Here is a 24,135-nt window from a genome sequence, read left to right on the forward strand (position 1 = left end):
TCAGCATCTCTCTCCCACCCACTGACCAGTCCCTTTCATGTCCGATGAGTTGTCTTCGGGGATGGTTCCTGTCCTGTGCCGACAGAAGGTCTGGGGAGCATGGCCGCTGGGATTCCTCTAGTCTCAGTCAGACCATTAAGTATGGTCTTTTTATGAGAATTTGGGGTCTGCATCCCACTGATCTCCTGCTCCCTCAGGAGTTCTCTGTTGTGCTCCCTGTCAGGGCAGTCATCGATTGTGGCCGGGCACCAACTAGTTCTTCTGGTCTCGGGATGATGTAGGTCTCTGGTTCATGTGGCCCTTTCTGTCTCTTGGGCTCTTAGTTGTCGTGTGACCTTGGTGTTCTTCATTTTCCTTTCCTCCAGGTGGGTTGAGACCAATTGATGCATCTTAGATGGCCGCTTGTTAGCATTTAAGACCCCAGACGCCACATTTCAAAGTCCCACTTAATTTTTTGTGCTGAGTAGTTTATATATTCTTTTTTCCTGTTATTCATTGTCGTTGATTTTGTTTCTGCTGAGTCTCTTTTTTTTCTTGTTTTTTATTTTGATGAGTAGGATTGTTAGTCTCCTTTGTGGTTATCTTAGTATTTACTCCTGTTCTTCTATGTTTAAACCTAACTTTTATTTCTTTATATTGCCTTGTCTTCCTCTCCATATGAAAGATATATGACTACATTTCTTAATCTGTCTTGATTGTTTTAATGTTGTCTTCATTCACATAAAGACATCGCTGTTTCCCTGTTTTGAGTGTTTTTTATCTTGGTTTATTTTTGTGATTTCGCTATCTGGGTTGACATCTGATTGCTCTACCCGTGTTCTAGTCTTGGGTTGATATCTGATATTATTGATTTTCTAACCAGAGAACTACCTTTAGTGTTTCTTGTTCTAATTTTCTTCAGTTTCACCTTGAACTTGCGTATGAGCAATTGATGGTCAGTTCGGGATTCAGCCCCTGGCCTTGTTCTGACTGATGATATTAAGCTTTTCCATTGTCTCTTTCCACAGATGTAGTCAATTTGATTCTTGTTATGCCATCTGGCGATGCCCACATGTAGAGCTGCCATTTATGTTGTTGAAAAAATGTATTTGTAATGAAGAAGTCTTTGGTCTTGCAAAATTCTATCATGTGATCTCTGTCATTGTTTCTCACCAAGGCCATATTTTCTAACTACTGATCCTTCTCCTTTGTTTCCAACTTTTGCATTCCAATCACCAGTAATTATCAATGTATCCTGATTGCATGTGTGATTAATCTCAGACTGCAGAAGCTGGTAAGAATCTTCAATTTCTTCCTCTTTGCCTTTGTGGTTGGTGCATAAATTTGAATAATAGTCATATTAACTGGTCTTCATTATAGGCATATGGATATTATCGTAGTACTGACAGCATTGCAGTTCAGGAAAGATCTCGAAAGGTTCTTTTTGATGATGAATGCAACGTCATACCTCTTTAAGTTGTCACTCCTGTCATAATAGACCATATGATTGTCCAATTCCAAATGTAGAATATCAGTCCATTTCAGCTCACTAGTGCCTAGGATATCGATGTTTATGCGTACCATTTCATTTTGGATGATTTCTAATTTTCCAGAGTCATACTTCGTACATTCCACGTTCCGATATTTAATGGATGTTCGCAGCTATTCTCATTTTGAGTTGTGCCATATCAGCAAATAAAGGTCCCAAAAGCTTGACTCCATCCATGCTACTAAGGTCAACTCTACTTTGAGGATGCAGCTCTTCCCCGGTCGTAATTTGAGTGCCTTCCAATCTGGGGGGCTCATCTTCCAGCACTATATCAGACAATGTTCTGCTGCTATTCATAAGGTTTTCACTGGCAAAGGATAACGTATCTGACTATGGATCAGAAGCTTCCAGGTTTGACTCGTGGGTGGCTTGTTACTCCTCTGTTTCCCCCACATGTCTGTCAGTTTGTTGTACTGTGGGGGCTTGCATGTTGCTGTGATGCTGGAAGCTATTTCATCAGTATACGAATACCAGCCAGCAGGGTCACCCATGGAGGACAGGTTTCAGCTGAGCTTTCAGACTAAGACAGACTAGGAAGAGGGACCTGGAGGTGTACTTCTGAAAAGAATCAGCCAAGGAAAAACTAGAATAATTAAAAAAGACAAAGAAACATTTTTTTCAAATCAGAATTAGAGATTTTAGCAACTCTCCCTCAGCCAAGATAAAACAATAGATACAAAGACACAGGTAATTCGAACAGCACTAGCAAGCATTTTGACCTAAATGATAGTTATAGGACATTTCACCCTACAACTACAGAACACACATTCTTTTCAAGAGTACCTGGGCCACAAAACAACTCTTAATAAATTTAACAGGATTAAAACCATCCAGAATATTTTCTTTGACCACAAAGGAATTATATTAGAAATAAAAAATGAAATATGTAGGAAACCTCAAATATTTGGAAATTAAACAACACACTTCTAAGTAATCAGAGATATTTTTGTATTGCTTAATAATGAAAATTAAACACATCAAAACTTATGAGGTGCATCAAAAGCGGAGACTAGAGAGAAATATATAGTTTTAAAAATCTATATATTAGAAAATAAGAAAGAGCTAATATTAATGACCTAAGCTTCTGCCTTTAAGCCTAGAAAAAGAAGTGCAAAGTAAACCCAAATGAGTAGAGACATAATAAAGATAATAACAGTAACCAATGAGATAGAAAACAAAATAATAGAGAACATCAACGAAGTCAAAAGCTGGTTCTTTTGAAAAGATTAACAAAATTTATGAACTATTTGGTAGACTGATCAAGGAAAAAAAAAGGCAATGAACACAAGTTACCAATATGAGGTGCAAAAGAACTATTATCACAAATGACAGAGCAAATTAGTTTTACTTGTAAATTCTATAAACCAGTTGAAAAAAATATAACATCAACCTCACACAAACATTTTCTGTAAATAGACGAAAAAAAAAAAGAGTCCAGAATAACCCTAATACCAAAATAAAAGAAAGAAAATTACAGACCAATATCCCTCATGAATATGGATGTAAAAATCTTCACAAAATATTGGAAAGTCAAATCCAGAAATATGTAAAATGGATAGTATTTAGCCCAGGAATGCAAGGTTTGTTTAACACTTAAAAAAATCAATTTACCATATTAATAGCATAAAGGAAAAAATTAAATAATCATTTCAAAAGATACAGAAAAGGGATTCGAAAAAATTCAACATCCCATTTTGATAAAAACTCGCAGCAGGTTAGAAATAGAAGAAAACTTCCTCAACTTGATAAAGAGTATCTACAAAAAATCTTTAGCTGACATCATACTTAACTGTGAAATATTGAACACTTTCCCCCAAACTGGGAAAAAGGCAGGCAAGGGTGTCTACTCTCACCACTCTAATTAACACTGTACTAGAAGTCCTAGTTTTTTAAAGCAATAATGCAAGAGAAAGAAATCAATGGCATAAAGATTGGAAAGGAATAAGTAAATGTGTCTCTATTTGCAGATGACAATTGTTTACATAGGAAATCCTAAGTAATCCACAAAACAATTAGTAAAACTAACAAGTAAACTTAGCATGGTTTCAGAATACAAGAACAATTAAAAAATATCAACTGTATTTTTAAATATTTGTAGTTGTTGTTAGTTGCTGTTGTGTTGATCCCAATTCATGGTGACCCCATGTGTGCAGAGCAGAACTGCTGTGACCTTTCACAAGCAGATTGCCAGGTCTGTCTTCTGAGGTGACTCTGGGTGAGTTTGAACTACCAACCGCTCAGCTAGTAGTCAAGCACTTAATTGTTTGTACCATCACAAATAACTGGAAAATGAAATTCAAAATACAACCCATTTACAAAAGCATCAAAAAAAAAAATTCCAAAAATAGACTCAACAAAAGATGTGCAAGACCTGTACACTGAAAATTACAAAATACTACAGAGAGAAATTTTCAAAATTTCTAAATAAATGAAGAGATATCCTATGTTCATGGATTGGAAGGCGTGAGATTATCAAGACATTCATATCCCCAAACTGATGTAAACCTTCAACCCAATCCTTTTCAAAATCCTACCAGAATTTGCTACGTGTGAGTGTGTGTGTGTGTAGAAATAAACTGATTCTAAAATTTACACAGAAATGCAGTGAACATAGCATATGCAATATGCTCAGCATCATTAGTCATAATAGAAATTCAAGCTCAAACTATAATGAGTTATTACCAACTATAATGAGCTATTTTAGAATAGCCTAAAGTAAAAATGATGACAACACCAAATGTTGGTGAGGATGTGGGGCAACTGTAACTCATGTATTGCTGGGGAGTATAAAATGGTACAATCATTTTGGAAAAAAAGTCTCGGAGTTTCTTAAAATACCAAACACACACCCACTACTCTATGACCCAGTAATTTCATTCCTAGCCATTTACCTAAAGGAAATAAAAAACATTTGTCACAAAGACCTGTACAACAATATTTACAGCAGGTTTATTCATAACTCAAAATTGGAAACAGCCTCCCATTGTTGTTGAGTCGATTCTGACTCCTAGCGACCCTGTAAAACAAAGCAGAACTACCCTAGAGTTTCCAAGGCTATAATCTTTACGGAAGCACATCGCCAAGTCTTTTCTCTAGCAGATGGGCTGGTGGGCTTGAACTGCTGATGTTTTGGTTAGCAGCCAAGCGCTTAACCACTGTACCACCAGGTTTCCTAGAAACAGCCTAAACCAAAATCAAACCCATTGCTGTTGAGTTGATTCCAATTCATAGCGACCCTATAGGACACCAGGGAAACAGTCTCCAAAACCAAAAAAAAAAAAAAAAAAAAAAACCAAAGCCGTTGGCGTCGTTGATTCCAACTCACAGCGACCTAGGAAGCCTAGGTGCTTCCCAATTCATGTTTTTCAGGATAAATGTAATTTATTCCTCTTTATTGCTCAGTAATGTTCCATTGTATGAATACATCAATTTATTCACTCTTATTAATGAGTGAGTTGGTGAGTTGTTTACTGTGTGTAAGTTTTATCTCTACGAAAACCAAAACCAAAATCAGGAGCCATAAAGAAATATACACAGTGTTTAGGTATCAAGTATTTTGATGCCTACAACTTAGTGTATCAAAAAAGAAAAGATGAACTGAGGGATGATTAGATGGATAGATAAGTAATAAATATAGTAAAATGATATTACAGAATCTAGGTGGTAAAATACAGAGTGTTCACTCTGATTCTCTGAACTCTTCTGTATATTGAAATATTTTTATAATAAAATGTTAGGAAAAAATATCTTGCTTTATCCAGAAGATGGTAAAAGGGCTTGAGTAGAAGTCATTAAGAATGGCTAAAAGATAACTAGCTGCTTTGAAAAATATAAGAAAAGCAGTAAAAATTTCCCATATCTCTAAAAAGAGATCCTCCCAACCCCACCGGAAGAAAATCACCACTGACCTTTTTTCTTTTTCTTTGCTTGGTTTTAGCTGAGTCTTGTCCAATACTCCCATTTCCTAGGGATCCTGACATCGTCTTCCCTGAGTGCTGTGGTCCAGATGATGGAGCTGTTGGTGTAGGAGGAGGCGTGTTCTCCGGGGAGTCCGGACTGGTCTTCATGCAAGAACCCTGCCCAAAGAGATGTGGCTTTGAAATCAAATGACCAGCCCTTCTACTAACATTAGATTTTGTCCATTGACTCTCGAATTTAATACTACAAGTTTACAAATGAAAAACACAATCTATTCTTATCTAGTCCATAGAAAAGATGCCTCTGCCTGGCCCCGAGGGTCTGAGTATATCTTCTCATGTAGACAAAAATTAGGATTCCTTCTATACAGCTTCTAAAAATTCTACTGATTTTGTCAGATACAGACATTGCTATATTTGAGCCCACTGCTACTGCCACTGTCAGTCCATCTCATCGAGGGTCTTCCTCTTTTTGCTGACCCTCCAATTTACACGTTTCAAAAGGAACCCTAAAACTCTTTCCCCAAACTAGATCCCTTTTCAGACATTATTTGTATCAGTGGTGACCAGCATTTTCCCAGTAACTCAAACTCAAAGCCTCAGGGTTACTGCAGATTACTTCAACTCTTCCCGCGAACAGTCCATTCCTTCCTTAGAAATATCTCTCATACCATTCTGGTTTCTTTGGCTGTAACTACAAGCCTGTTCTCTCTCCCAAGGGAAGGCACTTTAAATATCTAGAAACTGCTATATTTCACAGCCTCTTCCATAAAACTCTGGTGGCATAGTGGTTAAGTGCTATGGCTGCTAATCAAAAGGTCAGTAGTTCAAATCTACCAGGTGCTCCTTGGAAACCCTATGGGGCAGTTCTACTTTGTCCTATAGGGTCGCTATGAATTGGAATTGACTTGATGGCAAGGGGTTTGATTTTTTTAGTTTTCTCTTCTATAGGTCAAACACTCCAAGTATCTTTAATCACTAATCATGGACATGTTTTCAGGTTCCTTCACCCTCCTGTTTACTCTCCTTTAGACATTCTCCACTGTGTCAATGTCCATTCTATAAGATGGTGCCTAAAATCTAAAACAAAACAAAACAAAATTTTCCTTCACAGTCACATCACAATACTGGTTCCTAAGAAATTTATAGGAAAATAAAAATCTCTAGGTCTTTTTCATGCATGTTATTATTAATCTGAGGAACCCTGGTGGCCCAGTAGTTAAATGCTTAGCTGCTAACCGAAAGGTCAGCGGTTCAAACCTACCAGCCGCTCCATGGGAGAAAGATGTGGTAGTCTACTCATATAGAGATTTATAGCCTTGGAAACTATATGGGGCGGTTCTAATCTGTCCTATGGGGTCTCTATGAGTTAAGCTGACTCAATGGCAATAGGTTTAGCTTTGGGTTATTATTAATCTACACTTTTCTCATTCTATCAACCATATTAACTTATCTACAATTCTTTTTTTTTTTTTTAATTCTAGGTAATGCATAAAAAATATTATGCCAGACTTTGTAAAAACGCCTTGAGGAAATTCAAATATTGGTTTCAACAGTATTTCCTTCATCTGCTTGCCCAGAAATACTATCAAACAAGCGGAAATGAGGCTAATCTGACATGACTTGTTCCTAGGAAACAAGACAGCTCCAAGGGATTGTTGCTTCCTCTGTACAAACCAAGTTAAAAAAAAAAAAAAAAAAAACTAGAAAATTAACTTAATATTTAATTAGTATTAAACCTGCTAGTCCAGTATGAGTCGGAATCGACTCGATGGCACTGGGTTTTACTGGGTTAGTCTAGTATGAAGAATCCAAGTGTAACTAGCTTAGTCCCTTATACAGTTAATGCTCAAGAATATTTGTTAAAATACAATGCATTGTGTATTAATTCCATGCTTTTAGTTTGCCATTCCAATCCACTGGACATAGCACCATCATTTTGATCTTCTTCAAACATCCTTTGAACTTATCATCTTCAGTCAAGAAACCTTCAGCAGATTCTTAATTACTAGGAGTCTAAGACTATGTACAATTTGAACCTCCATTTTCTAATCTCACTTTCTACTACCCCTGTTCAATGAACCCTTTGCTTGTGTCGTAGTTACCTAGTACTGCTATAACAGAAATCACAAGTGGATGGCCTTAACAAAGAGAAATTTCTTTTCTCACAGTCCAGTAGGCTACAAGTCCAAATTCAGGGTGTCAGCTCAAGGGAAGGCTTTCTTTCTCTGTTGGCTCTGAAGGAAGGTCCTTGTCATAGTCTTCCCCTGGCTGAGTAGCTTCTCAGTGCAGGGACCCCGGGTCCAAAGGACGAGCTATTCTCCTGGCTCTTGTTTCTCAGTGATATGAGGTCCTGATGTCTCTCTGCTCACTTCTTTCCTTCATATCTCACAAGAGATTAGCTCAAGACATAATCCAATCTTGTAGACTGTGTCCTACCACATTAACGTGACTGTCACTAATTCCACCTCATCAGCATCATAGAGGTAGGATTTATAACACATAGGAAAATCACGTCAAATCACAAAATGGTGGACACTCACACAATGTTGGGAATCACGATCTTTTCTAATTGATATACATATTTTTGGGGGACACAATTCAATCCACGACAGCTTAAATATTTTTATCAGAGTTATTTTTTCTGCACAGTTGTACTTATGCTACTTCTGCAGTCTGGAGGACTCTCTCCACTCCTAGCTGCTCATCAAAGTTCTATCTTTCCTTTCATACACAGCTTAAGTTTACTTCCTTGCTGATGTCCTATTTGACTGTAACTAAGGAGTGCTTTTACCTCTGCACTTTCTGTCTGCAGCACTCATTTGGAAATTAGTATATGCTATCTTGAATGGCTTGTTTATTTATTATTTTATAAAATATTCTTTCTCTGAATAGAGATTATAACTCTCCAAAGTTCCCTGATACATTCTTAAAGGAGACCCTTGATGCTGTTAGTCGTTGTTTTTTTGATGTTGATGGGTAAGGTTCCTACTTCAAAGCAGCCATTTCTCTTTGTATCTTGTCAGCCAGTAGAGGCAGGAAGGAAGACTTTCAGTCTCTCTAAACGCTTGCTTATTCTGACCACCAGTCACAGGGGAGGAGGAGTGTCTGCCAGGCCAGGGAAAAGCTTGAGGCCTGTACAACATACTTAATCAGAATGCTCTCCGACACTGTTGCTCCCACCTCCCAGAGAGCCCAGGAAGTCCAGGATTCACAGGAGATTGTTCTCAACTGCTGGGTAGTTGGGAACAAAGGCTGCGGTTGCTGAACAATTCCCCAGGGCAGCTTGGCCACCCTGAAGGGCCAAGAAAGGGGAAAAATAAAGGGTTTTCTTAACCATGCAAGCAATCCCTTGAATGTTAAGGAAAAACTAGGCTTGTTATGTTCACTGTAAATTTCTTCAATTAGAAATGTTACAACAAATTTGTCTGATGTTAATCAAAAGCATATTTATACACATATTCATAAAGCGAACATGCATCAAAAACATTCTAAAGTATGTTATTTGACATCATAATTCGGGTTTGTAACATAAAATAAATACTGTTTAATCAACTGGGCAAGCTTTAGGGACTTTTCAAGTATGTTGACTGATAATGATGTATGACCTTTTCAAAAAAAAAAAAACCAGGATTTTAAATGGGAATAAACATTTTAATCCCTACTTGGATTCCAAGCTAATCTGATTCTCCAAGGGGCATAAGAAAGATGCCAAACTGACTTTTGTAAAAAGATGCTATCCACCTATTCCTCACTTATTGACTATCTTGTTATCCAACATTTTGCATTTACCACAACGGTAAAAAATCTACTATCTGAATATTTTGTGCCTTAAAGATGTACGTCCGGCAGTAATGAATGCTGAGGTTTGAGGCGAGAGTAATGCTGATTGTGATGGTTAAGATTATAGGTCAGCGTGGCTGGGCCTTGATTCTCAGTGGTTACATTACATTACATAATGAACTCATCTTCCATTTTGTGATCTGATGTGGTCATCCTCCATTTTCACATAATGCTGATTTTCGCATAATGACCCGGTCTTTGGAACCTTACCATGTTGATAAGTGAGGAATGGGTGTACAGACATATCTCTTTATACATTTTCTAAGTACTCTAGAGTAGAGACACTTAGGTTCATAGGGTTCGTAGGCCTTTTAGATCCATAAAATGACTTCAGGGGGTATCTGAACACCCTGAAACTGTTTGCAAAATTTGTAAATGTGTTTATAGCTTTCATCAGATTCTCAAAGGAATTGGTGACCTAAAAAAAGGTTACAACTATTTCCGAGAGACTACTTGAGCCATCATCCCCACCTAGAGATATCTGTAATAAAGTTTAGATACAATACGGGGTTTAGTCAGTCAGGTTATACATTTCACCTAATTGGGTCAACAGCTGCCTTTACAATTATATACGTAGATGCCAACCTAACCTTCTTACTGCCTTCTCTATGGTTATTAGCTTGAATTATATGAAATTACTGTTTCTGTTAGTAAAAATGGTCAAACATTAGCAAATTTATTCAACGTATTATATTGCATTTTTGGTTTTTAGGCACATATTGGTTACAGACAGTATTTTTAATGCCGAAAGTCGTGCACAGTTATTATAAAGCAAACAAACAAACCTGTCGCTGTCAAGTCAATTTTGGCTCATAGTGATCCTATAGGTCGGAGTAGAACTGCCCCGTAGGGTTTCCAAGGCTGTAATCTTATGGAAGCAGACTGCCACTTATTTTCCCCATGGAGCAGCTGGCAGGTTCAAACCGCCAGCCTTCTGGTTCATAGCTGAGCACTTAACCACTATGCCACCAGGGATCCTTACAGTTATAATATAAAGACTTAAAGTTGAAAGACTTTATAGTCTCACAGGTGGGGATATCAGCAGCATAAACCAGGTCAAACGGGATGTGATCTTCACCTGATAAAGCCAATCTAAAAACTAAGGACAAATGGAGCCATGATTTTCTAAATCATGTTTAGAGATAGAGTAATAATTGAAATTGAAAATTATGAATAAATGCCAGAAATTACATGAATAATAGTAATAACGCTTTGTGTCTTGAGGCACAAAGAAATAATGTTTCCTAACATTATTCAATTACTAGATAAGTTGTTATTTCCAATAGAAATGAGAAGTGCTCTGTAACTATTCACTGAAGGAAAGGGAAAGGTAAGTAAGGTAAGGAAAAGGTGAAAAAACTCATTGTATTGAACGGATCGTCAGGGCCCAGTACATACTAACCAAAAAACTCATTGCCATCAAGTTGATTCCAACTCATAGTGACCCTACAGGACAAAGTAAACTGCCCCATAGAGTTTTCAAGGAGTGTCTGGTGGGTTCAAACTGCTGACCTTTTGGTTAGCAGCCATTGCTCTTTACCACTACACCACTAGCATTTTCCAGTACACACTAGGTATTCAATCAATATTTGTTGAATGCTAAATATATTAAGATTCTTTGACTGAAGGCTATATATTCCAACATAATTAGAAAAAAAAAAGCAGTATTAATGTAAATACCAGACATGCAAAAAAAATCCACAGATGTGGCAAAGAAGACAGATTTTATTGAGGCTTACCTCAGCAGAGTTGTGATACTGAATGAAGGTTGCAGAAATGGCATGGCTGAAGGGGTCCCCTGCTTTGGTGACCATGTCCTGCCTCACAAGAAGAGCCAGATCCACTAACTAGAAGATCAGAGTAATGAAAATAAAGTTACACAGCTGGAAATAATCATGGCTGCCACTGAAGTGGCAAAACTAAAGGAACACATTCCCAATGTTATTGATAATGTCGTCTGCCTAAAAATCTGTATTGTGGATGGAACTGTTCTAAAAAAAAAAAAGAACTGTTCTAGGTTCTGTATATAATACAAATGATATATAATCTTTACTTTCTTGGGGGTGGTTCTCCAACTTTACTTTCATGATCATTAAAGGACCATTTTTTAATATTCAGATTTCTGGGCTCTTAGCTGGCCCAAGTATTCTAATTCAGTAGGTGTGCTCTAGGGTATAGCCTAGGAGTTTGTATTTTAAACAAAAGCCAAGGAGATGCTGATGTTTATGGTGCAAGACCCATGCTTTAACAAAATCTTGTCTGTGAGCAGTGATTCCAGATGCAGGTTTTGATAAGCACTTGGGAGATCTCATATACCTAGAAAAGTATTTTTCAAGGTTGGAAAATAATCTCTAAACAAGGCAGATGTGGACCTGAAGTTCACTATTAAGAAGAAGTATCCGAGGACTTCTAGTTCTGGTTAGGATAAAGTTGCAACAGGCAGTCACTTTTACCCTAACACCCACCAAAGCTGAGAATGCAAAGAAACATGATTGAACTAAATTCCAGAAAATGGTAAGACTGTCATAAGAGAACTCACGACTGTTCTCATTTCTGGTGCAGTGGCAGGTGGAAGAATTTGAATCACAGACAGGGATGGGGAGAAATCAACTAATCTTCTAACAAACATTTAATGGCCACAATATGACAGATCAGAATTCTTACCTGTGCCACGGTTTCATATGCTAGATACGCTAAAATTTCCATAGCGACGACATTGGGTTTTATCTCCATACTGCTGCAGTCCAACCAGTCTCGAAATTTGGAGGCCTTTTTGGCTAGTGATTAAAAAAATAAGTGTAGAAAATTTAATTTTTAAACAACGTCTTGATACTGCATGTTACTTTCACGAAATGAAAACTGTTTCCTAAAAATTGAATATGAAAAATAATGTGTACAAAATACAGTATTTCCAAAGTTTTATTAATCTCTAAACATTCTAGCCTCAAGAAATTCAAGTTTTAACCCTCAGCTGGAAAGCAGTTCAATGGGTGCTTTCAAGAAATCCCTTATGCATTTGGTCTTTTATTTTGTATCTATGCTACATAACATTGTTTACTAAACCACTTAATGTTTAACACTTCTCACACTGCTTCACAATTCATTCCATTTGGCTACAGCTTATGTTATAACAATGGTCAGAAGGGTTACTTTGCTTGATGCAACTTTTATTCTTGTGGAAAGAAAATACTGCAAGACAGAACCTGTGATAACAAAAGGAACATACAGAAACTGCATTTCTAATACCTTTCAAAACATATATATTGCTAGAACAGGCTCAAAGTAGTAATTTATAATTAAATAAAATAAACCTACATCTGGCCTGATCTAAATGTGCAGTTACATTTTCCTGATTGCAGAGATGTCCAATTTCTTAAGTCTGACTCTTAAAACCATACAAATAGATTCTAACCTGCCTTTAAAATCAAATCGCCCATTAGCCAAACCAAGACCAAACCCATTGCCACTGAGTCAGTTCTAACTCACAGCAATCCTACAGGACAGAGAAGAACTGCCCCATGGGATTTCCAAGGTTGTAAATCTTTATGGAAGTAGGCTGCCACATCTTTCTCCTGAGGAGCGGCTGAACTGATCTCTCAGTTACCAGTTGGGCGCTTAACCACTGTGCCACCAGGGCTCCTAAGCTGCTCATTACTCACTTATTAAGCCGTTATCTGGCCTTGAGTATAGTCTCCTCTGTGTTCACCCTGGATGCTCTCCCTCTATCACTCTTCTCCATTCATGGAAATCCTGACCATACAGGCCAAAGGGAGATGTTTCCACTTTCACAACTTATTGAACCTTTATACCATCAAATATCTTTTCATTCCATTTAAATTTCTCAAACCATATTATTATTTGTGGGCAAAGACCATGCTTCATATCTCTCTGCACACCTGACAGCACCAAGCACACATGGAACCAAGCATCTTTGGAACCTTCAGTTAAATATCTCTAAACTTTCACAGCACTAAGCAGAGTCTAATTTAATATAGGACCTTTGATATTAATTTAGCAACTAGAAGGAAAATATAGTGAAGATTTTATCAAATCTATAAGATAATAATCTTTTAAAAAAAGGTCACCGATTATTCTTTTGATTAATCTGGTCCCACAGGTCTATAAAACACTGAATAGTAACTCAAATCATGATGTTTTGATCCTTACAGATACAGTCTTCATGGATTCCACATACAGGAGAGTTTTCTTTAAAATAAATCACAGAAGACATTAAGTTCTGCTATTGAAGTACATATCCAAAGTTGTCAAATGTGGCAGAATTATGATAATCCCCCTTAAAGCTATCTCCCTAAAGTAACCAATCTTTCAAATAGTCTCTGACATGCAGCATTCCATCTAACTAGCAAGCTGCGATAGCTCACAAACACTTATTTAACATCTGTGGAGTACTTCTGAAGTTAACAGGCAGCAATTTGGCAAGATCAATAACGTGCACCTCGTTCACTTCTCTGACAGACTGTTAGGAACGTAGAAACAGATATTTTGTGACTATGCTCTGGACTATTTACCGTAAAAGCATTCATTGCAGCGTTATTCACAACAGCCAAAATGTGGAAACAACCCACATGCCCATCAACAGATGAACGGATAAACAAAATGTGGTCTACATGTACAATGAAATAGTATTCATCCATAAAAGGAGAAATGAAGTTCTGATACATGCTACAACATGGATAAACCTTGAAAGCATTATGCTAAGTGAAATAAGTCAGACACAAATGGACAAATATTGTATGCTCCCACTTCTGAAATATTTAGAATAGGCAAATGCAAAAAGACAAAAGTTTTTTAGTGGTTACCAAAGGCTGGGGATGGGGAATGGGGTGATGAAAAACTTTTAGAAATAGACCATGGTGATAGTTGCACAACATGGTGAATGTAATTAATGTCACAGAATTGTATACCTAAAAAATGGCTAAAATGGCAAATTTCCTGTTATATATTTTTACCACAATGGAATAAAAATTTTTTTTTTAAAGGAAGGGTTAGTATTAGGATAGATCTGTCCACCTAAGCAACAGAATTAGTAGCTTCCTCACTTTTCTTTCTTTCACTAGATAGTAAGCACTTGGAATGCCGGAGCAAGGTGCATGTATCTACCGTTGTATCCTCAGCATCTAGAATAGCGCTTGGCATTAGAAGAGTCTCAATAGATATTTCTAGAAGAAACAAATAAATGAATGAATGAAAAATATTTCTTTATTAAAAGGGTAGGGTTCAAGCTTCTCTATGCATTAAAAAAAGATGCATAGAGGCTCCATAAGCCACTTCCAAACCCAAAACCAAACCCAGTGCCATCGAGTCGATTCCAACTCATAACGACCCTATAGGACAGAGTAGAACTGCCCCACAGTGTTTCCAAGGAGCGCCTGGCGGATTCGAACTGCCTACCCTTTGGTTAGCAGGCGTAGCACTCAACACTACATCACCAGGGTTTCCATAAACCACTTGGGTTATTGCTATTCCAAGGGTGAAGCCAATTTCCTCCTCTGTCACCAGGAGAAGGAGAGATTGACCCTTTCAGGACATTGTTGGTTTCAGCAAAAGACCCCTAGTCATGACAGTTTGCTTCCATCAAGAAATGAGAAGGCTTTAGAATGAACTAATTCCTTGTCTTTCCACTCTCTTCCCAATACATCAGGAGAAAAGGTAATTTGGAAATTGGCTAGCAATTTAAATAGAATTCTGAACAAAGGCCAATAGGTCCTAGAATTATCAGCTTTTTGACACTACCTGGGTATTCCATTCTCTCATCCCTGTATACTATTTCATAATTTCTATCCCATCAGCCTTTCCACACTCAATCTTTCCCTCAGTGCCCTCTGTAATACTCATTCAAATCTGAAGAAATTCTTCTTCAGTTTCAGCATCTTTAAAAACATTGTTCTTTGCCTTAACTGAAAATAGCCTTCCGCAGAAAATATGGCTTTCCCTGCAACTTTCTATCAAGAGGTCCCTTCTTCCCTTCCTTCTATAAATATTTACTGGGCAGCTACTGTTTGCCAGCCTATTCATTTCCCATATCCCATCTATGAGAGGGCCTGGAAGGAATACCTTTGTCTAAGTATCTCCAACAACAAGTACACTGACAGCAGACTTCTTACTATCAAGAGATGCTAATATTTTCATAAATAACTTTTACTAATAAATAACTATCAGCGTACAATTTCCTACCCAACTAAACTATCATTCAAGTATAGGGCAAAATATGAGTGCTTTAAACTCTTGAAGATCCTAAGAAAAATAAAATCAAGCTGAGAGGGAAAGCTTAGATACTTATTAACTTAAAAATTTCTAAGTCATGGATATGTATTAAAAATTAAGGCTTGCAATTAAAATAATAGAAATAGAATATATAACATCCAAGCTGGTAAAGGAAAAATGTAATAAAGAAAACCCAATCAATCCAATAGGATGTACAAGAGGAAAAATCAAACAGAAAAGCACAGTAAGCTTAAAATACAAAATAACACAGCACAGACAAACCCAAATGCATCAGTAATTAAACACATATAAATTGATCTAATTCATCAATGCAAATACACAGAGGCTCTGAGATTAATTAAAAAGAAAATCTAGGTATCAGTTGTTTACAAAAGCTACATATATAGTACAAACAGAGAAAGCGAAGGGTTGGAAAAAGATTTACAAGACAAATTCTAACCAAATGAAAGCTAGTGAATCAATATTGATACGAGATTAAAGAAGACTTTGAGGGAAATGACTGACTTACATAAATACAAAAAACAAAAGAATGGTAAACCTCATCAATGTCTCATACAGTTTACCGTCAGCCTATAAAGTTATAAAGATGCTACTTTAAAATGTATCAGTAATCCCAACTGGTGAATGCCATGATCAAACGTTTAAGAAGACATATGACAGGATCAAGGTTCCTACATCTTGGTTTCTCAGAAAGGAGAGGAAAGAAAAGAGCCTAACACTCTTGACCAGCGTGGGAATTGCTTCTGAATTTGCTGACCCACTTGGGTTATAGAGTTCCCAACCACAGTATTTTGGAATATAAAACAGATTCTCCCACTAAGGTTTCATAATGAATCACCTATGGGCACCATGTAAACCAATATTTTTAAATGACCAAATCCTTCCCATCTAAAGAAAAAAAAAAATAAGCATAACATACTGTTTATACTACAGTTATTTAGAAAGGAAAATTATTCACATTTAACCTACTACAGTTGATTACTGAGTTACAAACAGAAAATGAAGAGTTACTAAAAAACTGCTTTTCAAACAAAAGCCATATTAGAAGACTTCAATAGAACTTAGTTATAGTGTGAAAGAGCACTTCTGTCCCTCTAAGTGAATTAACTTTAAAATATAATTTAAAAAAATAGCTCAATAGCATTAAATGTTACTTTATAAACTAGAAATTTATACTTTTAAAAGACTTGAATGCCATTTTTAAACCTAAAAATTACAATACAAAAACCTCTCATTTGCTGAAATTGCCATGATCTGAAGTGTCATTTACTTAATGCTTCACAGATGTATGATGCCAAATTGTTAGTCAGATTGGGAAGTATATTTAGTTAGAAAAAAATCTTCCAAAACATGTTTTCCTATATTTTACTGACATTTACATGGCACACCATTTGAAATGTGTCATTTATTTGCACTTTGTGATCTATAAATGAAGCTCTCATTTTCTTTTTCCAAATCACACACATTGTTATTGTGACCACATGATGGCTTTTTGTTTAAAGACACCATTGTCTGTGTAATTCCTCAGACCAGGGTCATGTGCTACTTCGTCATATTTTTAACTGGACTTTTCATCACGTTCTCTCTTTGACCTTTACCCTGAGAGCCTTAGTCATCACTGAACTGTTGCTGTAAGGACGTTCTGCTACACAATCTATCCCACTGTTTATCATGGGTCTTTATGTTCTTTTAGTAAACTGCTGTGCAGTGTTGGGAAGTACTCATTCTACCACTAGGTTGCTTGTGCTACAAAAGCATGGGCTAATGAATGTGGCTAACGTTGAATGCACGCCACACAGCAGGAGTTTACAGACAATAATGGAAGACACTACTGATATGCTGCTTTGTGTTAATATGCGCATGCATGAATAAAAGGGGAAAGTCTGGGATTTGTTAATTAACATTGGGGGCTTTGAAATGTCATGACTGTACTATTAGAACCCCTTTGGGTCAAGTAAAATCAGCATTACTACTGTAAATATGACTAAGAAACTAGAAAAGAAACTAAAATGGGAATATTAAATCAAATGGACTTCTTCTGACTAAAAGCAATGTGAATAATTAACATGGCTCTCTGTGTATTACTAGCATCCTTTATAACCTCTGATACTATTAACTGCAAAACAGTAGTGTGGGGTAAAATCTTTCATAGGTTCCCCCTGCAATGCAGAGGTTGTTTCTGTAACAACCCAGTGCCGTCGAATCGGAAACATAGCGAGAACTGCCCCACAGAGTTTCCAAGAAGCACCTGGCGGATTTGAACTGCCGACTCTTTGGTTAGCAGCTGTAGCACTTAACCACTATGCCACCAGGGTTTCCTCTGTAACAGTTATAACTCTGCAAATATTGAATCCACCAATTCCTAAGGAACAGAGATCATGCCATACTGTAGTAACGCGTGTAACACATAACCTTTTATGCATACAATTAACTGTAAGTTAAATGCTTACTTACAGAAACTTAATTGCCGACTTTCGCAAAATTCTGCATATTGAGCTGAGTCCATCATTCGAGTTTGTCTTTCCGCTCTCTAATGGATAAAAATAAAAAGACACATTTTTAAAGCAATAAACTATTATATATGTTTTCACAGCTAAACTTAGAATTGAAATACCATTTTCTTTTCCTTACTCTAGGCAAACAGTTCAGTACTACCGTAAATACCAGCATACATAAAATCGTGGTAACTGTGGATGTGAAGTTTGTTTCTTTTGGAAAAATAAAGTGTAAAATACCATTTTCTGCCACTCTGTTACTGTTACTATAGTGAAAAAGAGAACTAAAGGACCTCAGTTCTCAGATTATATACTTTTAAATTTTCTTACCTGTACCATTCTTTTAAAGAAAAACAAAACCGTGAGGGGATAACAGTAAACCACACAGAAAAACTGTTGTTAACTATTATTACCCATCTGCCTTAAAGCTGTGATTTTTCAATGCTCAAACAAGAGTCAGCCAATAGGGTCCATGTATTTCCCCTCAGTTAGAACATGAAGCCAGACAGAGTTAACAGATTCATATTTTAAATTGTAAAGAAAATAAAGAAAAAGGTAAATACAACACAAATCCTTTAAAAGGAGTCCAGGTATGATTCACAGTTTGGTATAGCTTCACTCGTGGGTTTTTTGATTCAGTATAGCAGATGTTTGCTGCCTCATTGTCCCACAAGAGGTAGGATAATTATAATTCACTCATAGTTTGGTGGGAAAGAATATGACCGCTTCCGCTTCCTTGGCAAGAGAAACAGTTTGAAATGAGACAGGCTGGTACTTCTTGGAATGAGTTTCTGGTCAGTAAAGGGAAAAAATTCCTGAGACTTTACTTTTTTTTCTGCTTTGAAAGGACTTTCATTAAGTTATCTTTATGATGGTTATTGAAGTATATAGTCAAACAAACCAAACCCATTGCCATCAAGTTGATGTCAACTCAAAGTGCCCCACAGGACTAAGCAGAACTGCCCCATAGAGTTTCCAGGGCTGAAAGCTTTATGGAAGCAGATTATCACATCTTCCTCCCACAGAGCAGCTGCTGGGTTTGAACCGCCAACCTTTCAGTCAGCAGCCGAACACTCAAGCGCTGTGCCACCAGGGCTCCTTTGGAGCACATTTAAGTACCACTTTTTCTAACATCTGTGGATATTTTTTGTGTTTTTTAAATTGAGATTATTCTTTTTTTGTTTGTTTGATTTCGGTCAACGGTCAATTTTATTCCAATGATACGTCAGTTGACAGAATAATGGTGCATTAGCTGCCCTGGATAAAGAAAAATAGATGGGATGCTGAGGATTAAGGTAAAAGTTTACTAACTACTGTGGTTCCTTCTAAGACCACTGACTTTTTTTTTCCTTTCTCCTTCCTTCCTTTTATCTCTCCTACTCTCTTCCTCCCCTCCTTTCTATCCTTCCTTCCCTCCCACACAAACATACTCACAGGTATATACATATGTGCAGGAAGAAACAAACCCAGGCTTCTCTTGCTTCAACCTTCTAGGTACAACTAGCCTTTTCTGAGCAAGGACAAGCAAATATATACATACACACTTCCATATGTATCCTCTTGTGCATGTATCAGAAACACCATATTTCCTTAAGGGTATATTGGTATATTATTGAGTGAATTTTTATATACCTGAAAGTACTTTTTTTTTAATATATGAACGCATGGTTTAGTTTTCTTCCTCTTTTAAATGCATCTGTCACATTACTTAAATGTTTGCTGACGGAAATTAGAAAATAAGGAAAGAAGAATTTATGTATTTTGAACACAACAAATCAGTTACTAATAAAAACTCGTTGCTGTGGAGTTGTTTCCGACTCAAGGTGAACCCATGTGACAGAGCAGAACTGCCCCATAGGGTTTCCAAGGCTGTAATCTTTGCAGAAGCAGACTGCTGCATCTTTCTCCCATGGAGCAGCTGGTGGGTTTGAACTGCCGACCTTTCGTTAGCAGTCAAGCACACTAAACACTGTGCCACAAGGGCTCCTTAGTTACTACGCCTATTGTCGTCCAGTCGATTCAGACTCATACAGGTTTATTTAAAAAAATCTCCTGGAGGCGGAGCCAAGACGGCAGAACAGACAGATGCTTCCAGCAAGCCCTCTTTACAACAAAGACCCGAAAAAAACAAGTGAAATGAGTATATTTGTGACAAGCTAGGAGTCCTGAGAATCAAAGGCAAGCTTAGACAATGAACTAAGGGGCAGGAGGAGGAAGAGGCCATTCAAAAATGGAGAGGAGTTACTGGACCTGAATTGTGGGGAGCCCTCACGCACTATGCCTGGAGCGGTGGCGGTGGCAGACTGATACTAGTGTTTGGCAGCAGTTTCCTCAAGGAGAAGCAGCCAACCACACAGCCCACTCATACCTCCAGAATCTCAGAAGAACAGTGCTCTCGGCAAAAGCTAAGTACTTGCATATATTTTAACACGCCCCCCGACCCCCAAGCCAGCTTAAGCAGCTGAATCCCTGGGCCTGAGATAGGCCCTGTTGAGCACCTACAGCCATCCTCCCAGCCTTGGGGAAGGAAAAAAATTGCAACTGGGGGGAAAAGATAATTTACTAGCTCCATTAACTGGGGGAGCTCAGGACAGAAGCGGCTCCTGTCCAGGCATATACCGTCCATGGACCTTGAGCACCTTTCCCTTCTGCATGGACCTGTGTGGGCCTATTTTGGGAGAAAAGGCCCTAGTTGGCAAAATCCAACCATTTCAGCTGTGTGGTGGAGAGGTGGGTGTTTGATGTTTGACATTGCTTTGCCTATTAAACAAGGTCCTCACCTACCCACATCAGGGACCTAAGGACTGGTAGCTCCACTCAGGTCACCCAGCCACCCGCAACAGGGGTCCAAAGATAACTGGTACCTCCCAATCCTTACCATCAAAAACTTTGGGTGCCCATGGTCCCTCTGCAGAACCCACCCACCAGCACGCTCTAGGGAACAGGGACGCCTTTTCCTCAGAGACACTCGGGGGTCAGTTCTCAGCCCCCTGCCTTGTTCAGAGCATGACCTCCTGCTGCAATCAGATACCGGTATATACGCCAATCACCCCTGCCCCTCTAAGACTGTAGGGCAGAGCCTGTACCACACACTTGATGATCAGCTACCTGGAAACCTGAGCTGAACTCACACAAGAAAACTGAATGGGGTCCTGGACTGATATACCTGATAATGTCTCTAGCCATCTGGGGACAGGACATCAGAGCTCCAAAGGCAAAAATAATCAAGCTAGCTCACTCAAGCAACCCATAGGGGTATACCAAAACAAAACAAAGCAATAAGCTACGACAGAGTAAGCAAGCATAAACTAATACAACAACTTACAGAAGGCTCGGAGACAACAGTCAATATCAAGTCACATAAAGAAACAGACCATGATCACCTCAACAGGCTCTCAAAACAAAGAATCCAGGGATCTTCAAGATGAAAGTACGTTCCTGGAATTACCAGATGCAGAATACAAAAGTTTAATATACAGAACCCTTCAAAACATCAGGAAGGAAATGAGGCAATACGCAGAACAAGCCAAGGAACACACAGATAAGGTAACTGAAGAAATTAGAAAGATTATTCAGGAACATAATGAAAAGTTTAATAAGCTGGAAAAAACCACAGACAGACAGCAATCAGGAATTCAGAAGATTAACAACAAAATTACACAAGTAGACAACTCAATAGAAATTGAGAGGAGCAGAATTGAGCAAGTAGAAGCTAGAATTTCTGAACTCGAAGATAAATCACTCAGCACTAATATATCTAAAGAAAAATCAGATAAAAGAATTTAAAAAAATGAAAAAACCTTAAGAATTACGTGGGACTCTATCAAGAGAAATAACCTACAAGTGACTGGAGTACCAGAACAGGGAGGGATAACAGAAAATACAGAGAAAATTGTTGAAGATTTGTTGGCAGAAAACTTCCCTGATATTGTGAAAGATGAGAAGATATCTGTCCAGAATGCTCATTGGACTCCACATAAGGTAGATCTGAAAAGAAAATCACCATGACATATTATAATCAAACTTGCTAAAACCAAGATAAAAAGAGAATTATAACAGCAGTGAGGGATAAACGAAAAGTCACCTACAAAGGAGAGCCAATAAGAGTAAGCTTGGACTACTTGGCAGAAACCATGCAGGCAAGACAGCAATGGGATGACATATTTAAAAAACCGAAGGAAAAAAAAACTGCCTGCCAAGAATCATATATCCATCAAAACTGTCTCCTAAATATGAAGGTGAAATTAAGACATTTCCAGATAAACACAAGTTGAGGGAATTCATAAAAACCAAACCAAAACTACAAGAAATACTAAAGGGAGTTCTTTGGTTAGAAAATCAATAATATCAGGTATCAACCCAAGACTACAACACCGGGCAGGGCAACCAGAAGTCAACCCAGACAGGGAAATCCAAGAAAATAAAGCAAGATTATATATATATATATAAAAAGCCCAACACAGGGTAACAGTGATGTTATTATATAAAAGAAGACAACATTAAAATAATAAAGAGGGACTAAGAAATGTAATCATATACCTTCCATATGGAGAGGAAGATACAGCGAGCGATACAAAGAAATAAAAGTTAGTTTTAAATTTAGAAAAATAGGGGTAAATAATAAGGTAACCACAAAGGAGACAAACTATCCTACTAAAAAAAAAAAAAAAAAATACAAGGGAAAAATAGAGACTCAGCAGAAACAAAATCAACAACAAATATGAGGAAAGGACAATATATAAAGAAAATCTACTCAGCACATAAAATCAAGTGGGAAAAAGAAACTGTCAACAACACACAAAAACAACATCAAAATGATAGCACTAAATTCGCACCTATCTATAATTACCCTGAATGTAAACGGACTAAATGCACCAATAAAGAGACACAGAGTGGCAGAATGGATTAAAAAACAAGATCCGTCTATATGCTGCCTACAAAAGACACACCTTAGACTTAGAGACACAAACAAACTAAAACTGAAAGGATGGAAAAAAATAAATCAAGCAAACACAAACAACAATCAAAAAAGAGCAGGAGTGGCAATATTAATTTCTGACAAAACAGACTTTAAAGTTAAATCCTTCAGAAAGGATAAGGAAGGACACTATATAATAATTAAAGGGACAATACACCAAGAAGATATAACCATATTAAATATTTATGCACCTAACGACAGGGCTGCAAGATACATAAACCAAACTCTATAAGCATTGAAAAGTGAGATAGACAGCTCCACAATAATAGTAGTAGACTTCAACACACTACTTTCAGTGAAGGACAGGACAGTCAGAAAGAAGCTAGATAAAGACACGGAAGATCTAAATGCCACAATCAAGCAACTTGACTTCGTCGACATATACAGAACACTCCACCCAACAGCAACCAAGTATACTTTCCTTTCTAGTGCACATGGAACAGTCTCTAGAATAGACCACACATTAGGTCATAAAGCAAGCCTTAGCAGAATCTAAAACACTGAAATATTACAAAGCATCTTCTCTGACAATAAGGCCATAAAAGTGGAAATGAATAACAGGAAAAGCAGGGAAAAGAAATCAAACACTTGGAAACTGAACAATACCCTGCTCAAAAAAGACTGGATTATAGAAGACATTAAGGATGGAATAAAGAAATTCAGAGAATCCAATGAGAATGAAAACATTTCCTATCAGAACCTCTGGGACACAGCAAAAGCGGTGCTCAGAGGCCAATTTATATCAATAAATGCACACATCCAAAAAGAAGAAAGGGCCAAAATCAAAGAACTATCCCTACAACTTGAACAAACAGAAAGAGAGCAACAAAAGAAACCCACAGACACCAGAAGAAAACAAGTAATAAAAATTAGAGCTGAACTAAATGAAATAGAAAACAGAAAAACAATTGAAAGAATTACCAAGACCAAAAGCTGGTTTTTTGAAAAAAGCAACAAAATTGATAAACCACTGGCCAAACTGACAAAAGAAAAATAGGAGAGGAAGCAAATAACCCGAATAAGAAATAAGATGGGCGATATTACAACAGACCCAACGGAAATTAAAAGAATCATATCAGATTACTATGAAAAATTGTACTCAAACAAATTTGAAAACGTAGAAGAAAC

At 37.4% G+C, this 24,135-nt stretch overlaps 1 protein-coding gene across 9 annotated transcripts in view; it reads right to left on the reverse strand.

The window, feature by feature from the left end:
* The window catches only part of SUPT3H (SPT3 homolog, SAGA and STAGA complex component), a 556,168-nt gene that overhangs the window by 106,784 nt on the left and 425,249 nt on the right, over positions 1-24,135 (reverse strand). For all 9 annotated transcript variants that reach the window (XR_010322261.1, XM_064286858.1, XM_064286849.1 and 6 more), the window contains 4 exons: positions 17,989-18,064; positions 11,953-12,065; positions 11,028-11,135; positions 5,437-5,604 (listed from right to left, as the gene is read on the reverse strand). Coding sequence is in view for 8 of the 9 variants with exons in the window: in XM_064286858.1 (XP_064142928.1) it covers positions 5,437-5,604; positions 11,028-11,135; positions 11,953-12,065; positions 17,989-18,064 (465 nt within the window). In the remaining variant the exon portion in view is untranslated. The remainder of the gene's footprint in view (positions 1-5,436; positions 5,605-11,027; positions 11,136-11,952; positions 12,066-17,988; positions 18,065-24,135) is intronic.

The sequence above is a fragment of the Loxodonta africana genome, chromosome 1 (genome assembly GCF_030014295.1).
Source record: "Loxodonta africana isolate mLoxAfr1 chromosome 1, mLoxAfr1.hap2, whole genome shotgun sequence".
NCBI lineage: Eukaryota > Metazoa > Chordata > Mammalia > Proboscidea > Elephantidae > Loxodonta > Loxodonta africana.